The 13,242-nt window shown below is 41.9% G+C and overlaps 1 protein-coding gene across 4 annotated transcripts in view; it reads right to left on the bottom strand.

The window, feature by feature from the left end:
* robo2 (roundabout, axon guidance receptor, homolog 2 (Drosophila)) overlaps window positions 1-13,242 on the bottom strand; it is a 77,741-nt gene that overhangs the window by 20,410 nt on the left and 44,089 nt on the right. For all 4 annotated transcript variants that reach the window (XM_068716404.1, XM_068716405.1, XM_068716406.1 and 1 more), the window contains exons 6-11: window positions 11,432-11,568; window positions 8,963-9,087; window positions 7,442-7,613; window positions 2,041-2,246; window positions 336-417; window positions 39-204 (exon numbers count right to left, since the gene is read on the bottom strand). In XM_068716404.1, the coding sequence (XP_068572505.1) occupies window positions 39-204; window positions 336-417; window positions 2,041-2,246; window positions 7,442-7,613; window positions 8,963-9,087; window positions 11,432-11,568 (888 nt within the window). The remainder of the gene's footprint in view (window positions 1-38; window positions 205-335; window positions 418-2,040; window positions 2,247-7,441; window positions 7,614-8,962; window positions 9,088-11,431; window positions 11,569-13,242) is intronic.

Genomic DNA, 13,242 nt, shown 5'->3' with positions numbered 1-13,242 from the left:
CACTAAATGTAGCTGGAGGCCATAGGTCGCAGACATACCCAAAGGCCTCGATGACATAGGAGGACACTGGGGAGCCCGCCTCTGGCCCCGATTCCCATGACAACGAGATGCTGCTCTTGGTAACATCAGTGACCACTGGCTTGGAGGGCGGCCCCGAGAGAGCCGTTGCATTGTGAGGCATGAAGTCTAAGAGGTCAGTGGAGTCTGACAAAGATGGAAACGTAGAGAGAGACATAATGAATACCTGCAATAGCAAAGAATATCAAGCAATGTCATGCTTGATATGCATACAACTGTGTTCATTTTTCATATGAATTATTTCTTCTGAAACAGACCTCTGACATCCAAGTAGGCACTCCATGATGTTTCTCCACTGGAGCTGGTGGCAACACAGGTGTACAACCCCAGATCAGACAGCTGAGGAGGACAGATTATTATATTATCCTTCAGGCTAAAACAAGCCACCATTTGCATCTGCATCATTACAGCTATAACAGTTGTAACAGAAACAAAATTCAAAACTAAAACCAAAGAATTAGATGAAGCAATCTCTATGAACTTGACCCATAAAGATTTCCTCTGTAATACAGATAAAACAGTTTAAAATGATGTCGTTTTCAGGCTGTGCTTGGTTGCTGTGTTCAACTGAGTCCAATAGTCTTTGTAAGGCTGATCCCAGGTTTCTACAAGCTCTTACGTCACTCTGGGCTTTTGAAGGAGGTTCACAGCTAGTAGTACAGTAAAAATGCATTAACCTCCACTGGCCTGCATTTGGCTCGAGAAAAGCCGGAGAGTGGATGAGGAAACTTTAACACCGGCCAATGAAAAAAAAGAGCCCAGTAAGAGCTTACATTCATTTTCTTAATTGATTTCCTCCAATAATAGTCACCTTCTATTCCCAGAGCCATCAACATTATCATCATCAGTGCTGACACGGAGAATAAGAGATATGACAATCTATTCTATATTGGCAATGCTTTAGGAACCACTCACAACTATGCTATCTCTCAAGAGAGAGTAGAGGAGAGAGTGACACAGGAGGAGCACTTTGACACTGTGACAGGACACTGTATATTGCACTTCCTCCATTATATCAGCCCTTTTAGACCACTCACTGGTCCCTGTCCTTGAGTCCTTGAGTCTAACTGCTGCCTCAGAAATTGGGACTAAATAGCAGCATTTAACAACTTACAAAAATCAATACTCGCTATTCATCTTTTAAAAGCAACCTGACTGCACTTGTCCATTTGAATTACATTCAGCTGACATCAGCTGGCAGATGAGAGAATTTTTCTTTCGTCTTTCACATGCAATAGAAGAACACAAAAATAAAACTTGTGTGTGTGTTTGAATTTTTGTGTTTGTATGTGTATCTATGTATGTACAATATAACTGTTTCCTTTTTTATAGCTGTTTCTATTGACAGTGCAGTGAAAGGTAGTTCATCAAAATAATGAAACACAAATAACCTAAACCCCATGGGTGATGAATAAAGTATATATCTATCTATCATCTATCCAATTGAAGTAGATAAATTACATTGCACTGTATACATGTACAACTTGCAGGTAGGTAAATGTGTGCACTGAGTGATTATTTGCTGGCACAAATCTACAAGAGTTCAACTGATTTGGCACAAAACGACTCAGTTTTTAACTTCGGGGTGAATCATTTTCTCAAAGAGTAAATAATAATCCTTTGTTTTTACTAATTAATCCTCAGGTAATGATCGAAACATTGCAGGTGAAACATGATTGGTAAAATTGCTTTGACCACTTCAGGTACAGCTACAAAGGAGGGAATAAAAGCTTAAGCTTCAGTGCGGCAACGTCACCGTGTTTCCAGTTCTCACCACCATTTTGGTGGTTATCATATGCAATTAATGAATTAAATTATAAAAATAAGACCCAAATGACCATAACCATGTAATTATTCTGCAATTCTCTACAGTATATAAAAGTAGTAGGCCATTGTGTCATGTACAATGCTGCATGCTAAATCCTACATACATACACCTCTCTGTAATCCACTATAACCCACCCTGGTACTCTGGATCTGAAGGCTGCCATGCTCTAGCAGGGAAAATCGCGGATCCTTTCCAAGCAGATTGCCGCCATTCTTTCGCCAGGTGACCGTGGGCTCTGGGTCCCCCGATGCCTGACACTTAAGGAGGGACACGCCTCCCAACGCCTGCGTTTGGTTGGATGGGCCTTGCCGGATGATGGGTGGAGGGCGGTCCTTCAGGGCTAAGGATAATAATCAAGGAACAGGCATTATTATTTTCCAACGCACTGTAACACTGTAATTTTGATGTCACAGTCTTGGCATGTAGCAATGACTCTCTATTCTTACTCGTTAGATTTTGTCTGATTGTGACCTTATCACAAGGTGTTAATTTGTGATTGCAGTAATTGCATTAGTGACTGCAGGCCCAAGATGTTAGGGTTCAATCTGATGGATTTGTTGTGAGAGGAAGTGACTGCTTTGTGAGCCTTTTCTACAGCAAGGCAGTGTGCTCATGGCACTGCATCACACCTTTGAGCTTTAATTACCAGGTGAGGATTAACGATGCTTCACCCGTGGTGCTAATTACCATACCTTCTTTATAACACCTCTCAACACATTCATGCCTGTCCTCTCTCTTCCTACTCTCTGACTCATGGCTGTACCTCCACCCTTTCGGCATCTCCACCTCTGCCACACACACACACACACACACACACACAAAACTAAACTCTGAATTAGCATGCCGAGTAGAACAACAATACATCTCTTTTAAAGCTTTTTAAAGCATGTTATATCATCCAGAAAACAGGCTCTGCACTCTGCAACAGTAATATCTGAAGTGTTGAAGCTCTCTAGGCCTTGTAACTACCCTCCGCTTCCAATTTCCTCACTGCTGCTCTCCACTGTTATCAGGTCTGTCTCCAGTTGTACAAGTGTTTACAGCAGCTTTCCCATGCCTAATCTTTCATCACACCTCCTTCAGTACAATGAGGAACACGGCACCTCAAGCAACTGGGTGAAGGTACAGTAAGCAGAACCACATGTGATATGCCAATGGTTGCTGTACAGAGGCTGAATTGTTTGCATTTATGTGGCAATATAAACATCATCTACATAGTGTTGCTGCAAAGTGTTTACTAGGATTGTCACAGAAATAAAAGCTTCAATAATAAGCCTTTCATGAGAAACTTCAGTTGAGCATTAGCTGTTATATTGGCTATAGAAGGACAGTCTAGCATTTCATTTTCATGAAAACATTATACTACTGTATATCAAGCTATTATTACCCCCCCCCCCCGCAGCAATTAGAGAGGAAACAACAACATCCTCATGTTGTTGTCCTCAACAACATCATATTGCTGTTCCTAATTTAGCTGTAGTCCTGTAAGAAATGCAATCATACAGTCCAACACTTGAACGTGCTGTCTTTAACCAACTGTCTTCCTATCTCCACCACAACAGCCTTTTGGACCCCCACCAGTCCGGGTTCAAAGTGGGTCACTCGACAGAGATGGCCCTCCTTGCGGTGACAGAGTCGCTTCACGCCGCGAGAGCTAACTCTCTCTCCTCTGTCCTGATTCTCCTGGACTTGTCTGCGGCGTTTGACACTGTGAACCATCAAATCCTCCTCTCCACCCTCGAGGGGATGGGCGTCTCAGGCTCTGCACTCTCCCTGTTTGCATCCTACCTGACGGGTCGATCCTACCAGGTGACCTGGAGGGGGGCCGTGTCGGAACCACGCATGCTGACTACGGGGGTTCCGCAAGGTTCAGTCCTGGGCCCCCTTCTCTTCTCGCTCTACACAACATCTCTGGGTTCTGTTATTCGCTCGCATGACTTCTCCTACCATTGTTATGCCGATGACACCCAGCTGGTCTTGTCATTTCCCCCCGGTGACACCCAAGTGGAGACGTGCATCGCTGCGTGTTTGGCTGACATCTCGAAGTGGATGACGACACACCACCTCAAGCTCAACCTAGACAAAACTGAGCTACTGTTCCTCCCGGGGAAGGGTTGCCCGCACCGGGACCTGTCCATCACCATTGATGATACCGTGGTGACGCCAACTCGGACTGCGAGGAACCTGGGTGTGACCCTGGATGACCAACTGTCATTCTCGGCAAACATTTCATCCGTTACACGCTCCTGCAGATTCCTGCTCTACAACATCAGGAGAATTCGTCCCTTCCTGACTGACGAGACGGCGCAGGTTCTCATCCAGGCTCTTGTCATCTCCCGCCTGGACTACTGCAACTCTCTACTCGCCGGAGCCCCGGCGTCGGCCATCAGACCTCTGGAGCTTGTCCAGAAAGCCGCAGCTCGCCTGGTGTTCAATCGCCCCAAGTTCTCCCACACAACTTCCTTTCTCCGTTCTCTACACTGGCTACCTGTAAGAGCTCGCATCCAGTTTAAGACTCTGGTGCTAGCCTACAGGGCAGTGAAAGGAACAGCTCCTTCCTATCTCCAGGCCATGGTCAAGCCTTACACCCCCGCCCGATCATTTCGCTCTGCTGCCTCAGGGCGATTGGTTGCCCCGTCGCTCAGAGGTCCTGGCGGCCGATCGACCCGGTCACGGCTGTTTTCTGTCCTGGCCCCACAGTGGTGGAATGAACTTCCCACTGACGTCAGGACAGCGGAGTCGCTGCCCATCTTTCGGCGCAGGCTGAAAACCCACCTCTTCAGGAAGTGCTACCCTGAGCCTTCCACTTAGCACTTATTGTATTCATACTAGCTTGTTGCACTTATTGTATTCGTATTACTTATAGCACTAACTGTTTTTCTTGTTTCTGCACTGTACTTTGGCTCTGAGTTATGCTCTGCTTCATGCTCTTAGATGCTTGTTTGGAAAAGGAAATGTACTTATGACTTCTGGTGACTAGTAGTTCTTTTGATTACCAATGTTGAATGCACTTATTGTAAGTCGCTTTGGATAAAAGCATCTGCTAAATGACTGTAATGTAATGTCCAGGATTTTAGTGACAAAGGTAATAATAAAATGTTGATTTTTACCAAGATTGTTAACCACAGCTGCAGAACTAAATTCTTTTACAGTAGATTTGCACATAAAGGGATTTTGGCAGACTTAACTTCTGGTTATATGCCTGCTACTGAGTGAATGTTGGTTATTAAAACATTGATAAGATGAGCGCATCTAATCCAAGCATCAATTCATACAAATACCAGTACACCATTGCTCAAGACTGGAGTAGAAAGGTAGCTCTTGATGTCCTGGTTTGTACTTTTTGTTCAAGCAAATAGCCACTTAAGCCTCCAGGCATCCTTAGAGTCTGTAGGAGCCAGTCAGACAGTTTGAAGCGATACTACACAAAAAAAAATCTTCTAATGTCAAGTATCCATCCCCTGTAGGCTTGAAATCTGGCTTTGAAAAGATAGTTGCTTGCTCCTATGGGGAGGGCAGCGGCCTTGGTCAGCTTGGATTCCCAGTAGTTACATTAGATGCTAATGGTGACCCAGTCTGAAAAATAGCTACAATGACTCCGTTTCAATCTGCACACACAACCTGTGGCTAGCAAACTAGCGTATGCATTGGTGTGTGTGCATTCGAGTGCACGGCTGCCCTGTACTCACCTATTCTGCACAAAAATCCCTATAGCACGTACCATTCTCACAAATCTGACTGGATTTTTAATAAACCTGTCAGTCATACATCTGACTTAACGCCCAGGGTGGAGCACTAGTCCATATATGGACCTTCAGAAAATGTACATCCAGTTCAGGACCCTCTTGGACACCCCTAATTTTGAGTAATGCTAGAAACGTCACATCAACTATGCTTGGTATCACGGCAACTCTCCATTTACATCCATCAATCAAGTGCATTTTTCCCTTCCCTCATGCTCTGAAGCAAACATTTTGATATTGATCCATCTCTTCTGAGTGACAGAACACGAGTCATTTCCTCTGAAAAACCCTTCAACAGATGTCAATTTAATAATGTGTGGGAGAAAAAGCCAAGAAACAAATGGAGAGAAGGGCATAAACAGCTCCCAGCTGGCAGCGGCACAGCACTTAATGTTGACATTAAAGCTTTGTCAAAGGAAAAAAAAATGTTAAAGTGTCTCTCCATCAAGGAGGCAGTTTTACTTTACACAGTTTTAGTCTTTTCAGACCATTCACATTTACCATGGTGAGGTGATAATGAAACAGATGATTGTGTGGGTGACTGGCTTTTAGAACATACTGTAAGATGCATCTTTGCCGATCTGAGTGTGGGCAGGCAAGTGCTGTATATTACCTGTTTTATTAGGGCTGGACAACGCTGCAATCATATGTGTTTTTTTGTGGTTGATAAAAGCCCAGTATGCATCAAAACAAAAATGCATCAAATACAAAAGCAAAATAAAATTGACAATGCCATTAAATTGTAAAGTGTGTTGTTAGTACCCTACACCAACAGCATGGCTAAAACAAACCTGTGACATCAGGAAGCAAGGTAAAATATATTTAATGGTTCCACAGCCTAAAGTTTGAATAATGTCATGATAGGAACATAAAGAAGACAATGACTTTTGAGAGCATTTGTGATGAGTTTAAAATGTGTCCATAATTCTTAGAAATCATTATTGACTCTTAAATAGACAATGTCATCAAAAATATGCACGTATATGTTGGCAATGGAAGTAGTATTTTTTTCCCCAGCCATCCAGACAAGTTAGCAAGCTTTGAACCTTGAATTTTTCTGTCAACAGCATCAAAATGGCGTTGTTGCATGTTCAGTTGTCAGAATCGATATTCTAACAGCGGACTCAAGTTTTACAGAATTCAGTCAGGATTACGACAGGTATGTCAGTTTAACAAGAGATGCGTTAACTGTTGACTTATGTTGTGTTATGTATCTTTAATTGATTGAGGCTTTTACGAGGACACCTACAAGTTCTGGTCATGTTTTCAACAGCTGTGGCTAGGTTTCTCCACCAAATACATGTATTTATCTGGCCACTTAATATTGGCCTACTGGTTTATGTATTGGATCCACTCACTTCTCGTACACGGATCTGGAGAGTCAACTTGTTTAGGTTGCATTTGCGATCTTTGGTGATTAATGCCCTTGCATAGCTTGACAAGCACTCCGCTGTACTTCCATTGCCAAACAGCATGTGAACACTTAAGTACGTCATCATTGTTTACAAACTGTAAAAGGGTATAAAGCAGTGGTGTTTCTGTCACTAATCCCTCCAGATTATACCACATAGGGAAAAGTAATGCTCCATTCTGGTGAAATTACCATTATATTGAGCATTGCAGTCATGCAATAGTGTTTTGCATTCACAATACCATGCATGTGCTTCTCTGATACATAAAGCAATTAACATAACAGGGCGTAAATAATTGCTATTAGTGCATGTTGGTGCTGTTATATCAGATACAAAATAAAAGTATCTCTCATAGTTACTATGTGTGTGTCCAGCCTTACCGTCTGCTACCTCAAGCTGGGCCTTGGCCAGGATGCTGCCTGCTACAGTGAGGGCCTGGCAGATATAATACCCTGCATCAGAGCGTTGCACAGAGGTAATGGTCAACTCTCCATTCACTGACACAGAAACACGGCTATCTCCTTGTTTTGGTTGGTTGGGGAACAGAAGATCCTACAGGGAGTGAAAGAGGGAAGCAGTGTAAAACGGGATGACATACTTTCTTGGTAGACCAAAGGTAAAAAAGAAATCCCACTTTTCTTTCTGTTCTTTCTTAATGACAAACATACTATTCATGTGAAGGTAAAATATATTCTGTAAAAATTCAGTAATAACTTGCTCATGAAGTAGATATTGCTTGCCACACCAAATTATACTGCTTTAAATAGATTATTAGGACTATTATTGCAAATATACTTCACATTATCAGTAGCTCTCCTGGTAAAACTCAAGAACTACAATTGCTTACTTACTCTTGAGTAGTTTAAATCATATCTTTCTAAGGGTCAATTTTGAAATGGCACATATACATATTTTCATTGTATATGCATTCAGATGATGCCTATGTGGATCTTCCTGTCACTAATAGTGACTTAACTTTCCCAAATTAAGAGTTGGTTGTCTTAACATTTTTCCAATGGGGAAAGAGAAACTTGATCAAGGGAAATAAAAAGATGTTTACTTCTTTGTATGGACATTTCCATAGTGTCTTCAGACACACAATCTGAGCCTGTCACTAGAAAATACAAGCACTTTCAGTGAATGTAAATTGACGGTGAGAATTTTCCCCAAGCAATTACATTACAATCTATTTAGTGGTTTCCGGCTGCAGCGCTCTCACTCAATACTGGACAAATTTCAAAAAGTGTGATCACCACTAGTCACTTAGATGGATAAAGAGGGGAAAATAGGGCCCAGGTTAAAAAAATACCATATTTGGTCAACACAACTGACTTCAAAGCAAACACTGCTGTATCAAGACATGTCTTCAGTTTGCTTACATATTCCAACAGTTATGTACAATTCAGTTAGAAAAGTGGGTCAATGTCTCTTTCCTACTAGGTCTGAATGGCAGTTTACCCCTGAGAGTGATAATCCTGCTGTAATAACCTGCAGACATGGTCATAAAATTGAGGCATCAGCTTTGTCTGTTTCTGCACCCCGGGCAGACAAGCTGATGGGCAGGAAAGGACATTAGCCTGCTTTCATTATGTCTAATGACTCTAATGCTGCACATGACATTGTTTCTTGCTAAGTGAATTGACCAGTTGGACTTGGGTAGATTGGTGATAAATGACCACTTTGTTATCTGTTTATGGAACAGAACTACGGTGTGCTGTCACCTGGTTTGATCCTTTTAGTTAGACCCTTACATTTTAGATACTTAACTCTGGATGCTGCTACATAATTTATAATTGTTTTAATCTAACTCTGTATTGTAAGGTGGGTCTATAAAATATATCATTAATTTCCCATCATGCACACATAAAAAAAAAACATTTTGTCAAAATCAGTACCCTTACCTGGCTACCCTCTCGCTGCCAGAAGACAGTGGGCTGAGGTTTGCCTCTGGTCTCACAAGGAAAGGTAGCTGTTCGTCCTTGTGCCACAATCTGGTCACGGGGTCGCACCACAAACTGGGGCGCCTCTGAGGTTAAAGGTAAAATAAACCATAACACAATAGCAACAAATGTGCAAAGACTTTCAAAGTGCGTATGATAGAAGGACTAGTTTTAAAGGAAAATGCTTGGACCGAAGGTCCAGCTAGAATCCAAAAGGTTCATGCAGTAGGTCTTTGTTATTTCTTTAAGAACTATTTCTTGACTATGCCAATCATACAAGTCATTCATCCAGCTGCCAGAACATCCAAATGAATGATATCAACTAATTAGCAGGGTCCCAAAACATCCTTTTCAATTCAAGTTTTTGAATTAGGGCATATGAATCGTACTGTATCAGGACCCCCTGAAAAAGTGAGGTGGTAAGCCCAAACTGCCCGGAACAGTCAAGGGTTGATAGTAACAATGTGGATATGCATGTCTAATATTAGTTTGATGAATGTTTGTGGAATGCTACATCAATCCATGCATACGTGTGTGATCAAAAACAGAAACAACGAAGAAGAGCAACGCATGCATAATGGGTTCAGCTCTTACTTACCAACAGGGCGAGCTGGTGACACAACAATGGTGTGAGTGAGATTAACACACAACACAGAGAGAAGGAAAGCAGAGGAGTAGAACAGAGAGACAGAAAAAAAAAGAATGAAAATCAGAAATGAATGAGATGGAGTTTGGTTCTAACTTACACAGACTCCACCCTCTACTGAATTCTATGGGTAATACTCTCCCTCCAATCACGAGCATGCATTTGGCCACTGAAAATGTGTAGAAGCATAGCCTACCGATCTGGACGTGCCTACCTGAACACACACTGACCAGACAGTACAAAAGGCAGCACACACACCTGTCTGTCTGCCATCCTTTATCCGTTCAGCGAATGGCAATTTGCCCACTGACAGCTCATCTCCATGGATGGAATCAACGCTTCAAGAACCGCATCAGTACGTATTTGAGAGGGCACATCTTGATTGGCCTGTTCGGCTTATGCAAATTTCCAGTGGGTGAATACATGCTTGTGATTAGAGGACTGTATTACCCATAGAGACCAGTAGAGGGCTTCACTTGTGCTTATAGAACTAGGGTTACAATATCGTAACCTTCGTATCCATCCATGAAGTTTGGGTGAGGAGGAGGGTGGAGCTCAGTCACCAAAAGCAGGTGATGGTATGGGTTTCAAGGAAATGGCACCTTGGCAATAATAGAGAGGAGGGTAACCGTTGCCAAAAAAAACACGGGCTGAACATTTTTTCTGCAACCCATGTCACCTGAAGAGCACATTCACACAGTTAACAGATCTTTTTGTATATCAAGTGTCTCGTGTATGTGAAAGAGACCTTTGACAAGGACCGGTTTGGAACAGATTCAATTTAAGTGACTGAATAGCAAAATACAATTTGTATCAAATTAAAATCATTGCCATCTGGCTGACTATCATGTATTACTTTTGTTGCGCCATCAGCCCAATATTAACTTTAATTAGTAAAAAGAATTCAAAACATATCCCAAACAATGAGTGCAAATATATGCACATGACCACCTAAGGTGAAACATTCAATTAACGATTGATTAATTATCATTAAAAATGTCTTCTTTCTTGTTGTCTTTCTGAAAATATTCAGACTACTATTTACTGCTTTAGTTCAGTTTTTGTATTAGTGGTCTGTGTTGTTTCCAACATCTTAACATTGGGTCGGGACATATACACCAAGCCATGTCTGAGTTATAAGAACAACAACAATAATCCAATATAAAAAGTATAAAGTAATAAAGAAGGAATGAAAAGTTAATGTTATGAGATCTGTAATGTACAGTGTGTATTATGATGTATGAAGTACATGATACCACGTGATACCAGTATGTTATGGGTTGGTTCCAAGCGAAGTGTTACTTCTATCTGTCTATCCTCTATCTTTAATTGTATCAACAATGTTTTCAGGATCTTATAGTGCCAATGTAAAGAGCAGAAAGCAGAGGGGGCCTTATTTGCCAAGTAAAATATATTATTTTTAATTGTTGCAATTTCAACCTTTACTATAAAATAGCTTCCCCACACTGATATGATGTAAGTATGGAGTGAGTGGGCTGGATGGAGAATGAACCCCCCAGGAGAAGTCATAACAGTTCACTTAAAGCTGGTTAGATTGTTCATATCTGGAGCCTGGCTGGAGATCTGGAACAATCAACTACATCAGCCCTGCTATATGAAAGAAAAGCTGAGGCCAGGCCCAGCCTTTCAGCAGGGGGGCAATAACACTCGTAAAGTGGGCAATAAAGGACTGATTGTCCTGTGGCCTGCTTTGGGAGACACAAAAAAATATCAGGGATGGGTTATGAGCTTTGCTTCAAGTGAGTCCACAAGCAGTTACCCACCTCTGATAGTCAGGTAGGCAGAGGCCTCCAGTTTACCCACACGGTTCTCTGCGATACAGGTGAAGGTTCCCTGATCACTGACTGATGCTTTCTTTATCCTCAGAAGGAAGTCCTCTTTTTCATATCTGATCTCATACCTGGAGACGGTCACATCAAGTCAAGTGAAGGGACCACAGGTCAATTTCATAAAACAGGAATATCAATGGCAACTATGCATATCAAAATATTCATATAAATAAAATAAACACAATCAACAAACACTAAAATGGAATCAAGGTTGGGTAAACTTGTGTGATGTTTTAGATGGAAGCTTTTATTTAGGTTGTGTCATTTTTGATAGAATAAAGACAGACTTTGTAAGACAATTAAAGACTCCCTGCTGCACACACTCTGCCACAGAAGCAGTAAAAAGGGGAGCAATTATGCTGAGATGAAGGCATGGCAAAATGAAAGGTGCTTTCAGCTGGAACCCTGACTGTTCCACTATTTCAATATTTATAAAGACGAGCCACCCACTGCGGTGTGGGCTGTGCAGTATGCTATACTATGTGTGTATGCGTGTGTGTGTGTGTGTGTGTGTGTGTGTGTGAGTGCATCTGTGTGGGAGAGAGCAAGCAAAAGCGAGAGGGAGACAGAGACAGAAGGAGAGATAGACAAACAGTCTGGGAGTAAGGGAGTGGCCCAGTCTGACAAACTGAATTTGATGAATGAGCCGAGCAGCAAGAAATGACTAATTCATAGATGTGTTCCATGGATCAGTGTGCATCCACCAGTGCAGCATACTGCAAGGCAGCAGTAGTGCAGTTAGTGTGGGAGAAACATCTCAGCTACCAGAGTTTAGATAAGCACCTCAGAGGGGCTACAAACGGAGAGAGTAGAAGAGCAAGGAGTTTGGCTCTCCCTCTCTGGGGGGCCTTTTGGCGTTAGAGATCCTGTGAAATTGTCTAGCCAGCCATACTGATTCCGAGATGGGAGACAAGTCAGGCAGAGAAATGGCACAAGGGGTGAGAAAAAGTCACATTTGAAATAGATGTTCTAAAGGGTGTGGGGCAGAATATCGATGGAGGTTGTGGGGTCTGTCCAGAGTCTGCTGAGGACTCCATTCACAGCACATCTCTGACCCAGATACAGCCTTCCCAGGAGGCTGACGGGTTTACGAAAAAAGAATGAAAGCAGTGGAAAGGGGGAAGTGAGGCGAGGCAGGTCTGAAAGGAGGACATGTTTCTAAAGTCAAGGGGTGCTGAGGTAGAGGGCACAACACAGGTGGGCAGACAGACTGCCAGACAGAGAGACAGGCAGATGTTCAACCTCACAAGATATTCTGACACACCAGATACTGTTTTCATACAGCAGTAATGGCTTGTAACAAGTGATAGTTAAACTTGTTGCACAAGTAAATGTTTCTCTTTTTATAAGGGGGTGACCTTTTTTTTAGTAGTCCTTTAAAATGTTGTTAAATCATCAATTTAACAAAGTTGACTCACTAGGTTAAGCATTACAGGTTCCATGTTTACTCAAGTTGTATCTGTTTACTTGTATTTGATTTAATTGATGCTTGATAGCAATTATAGTAGTGATTCAATAACATATTAGTTAATATTACTTTATTAAATAGTTAATTATATATACAAAATTAGTTTTAGTTGAGACATTTTCCATCAATCAAAAGCAAGGGGGAAGAGAACAGCTAATGTATAAACCAGCCAAACAGATTACATATGAATGTACTGCAAATGTATAGTACCAATTATTGTACTTAGTCTGATTTAATATGAAATTATGAATGCATGTTAATCAGGTTTCTTATAATT

Source organism: Cebidichthys violaceus, unplaced genomic scaffold (genome assembly GCF_023349555.1).
Source record: "Cebidichthys violaceus isolate CVI_PGR_0920_01 unplaced genomic scaffold, fCebVio1.0.p SCAF_20, whole genome shotgun sequence".
Lineage (NCBI taxonomy): Eukaryota > Metazoa > Chordata > Actinopteri > Perciformes > Stichaeidae > Cebidichthys > Cebidichthys violaceus.
The sequence above is the reverse complement of the archived record's forward strand: the minus strand, read 5'-3'. Positions and strand labels throughout refer to the sequence as shown.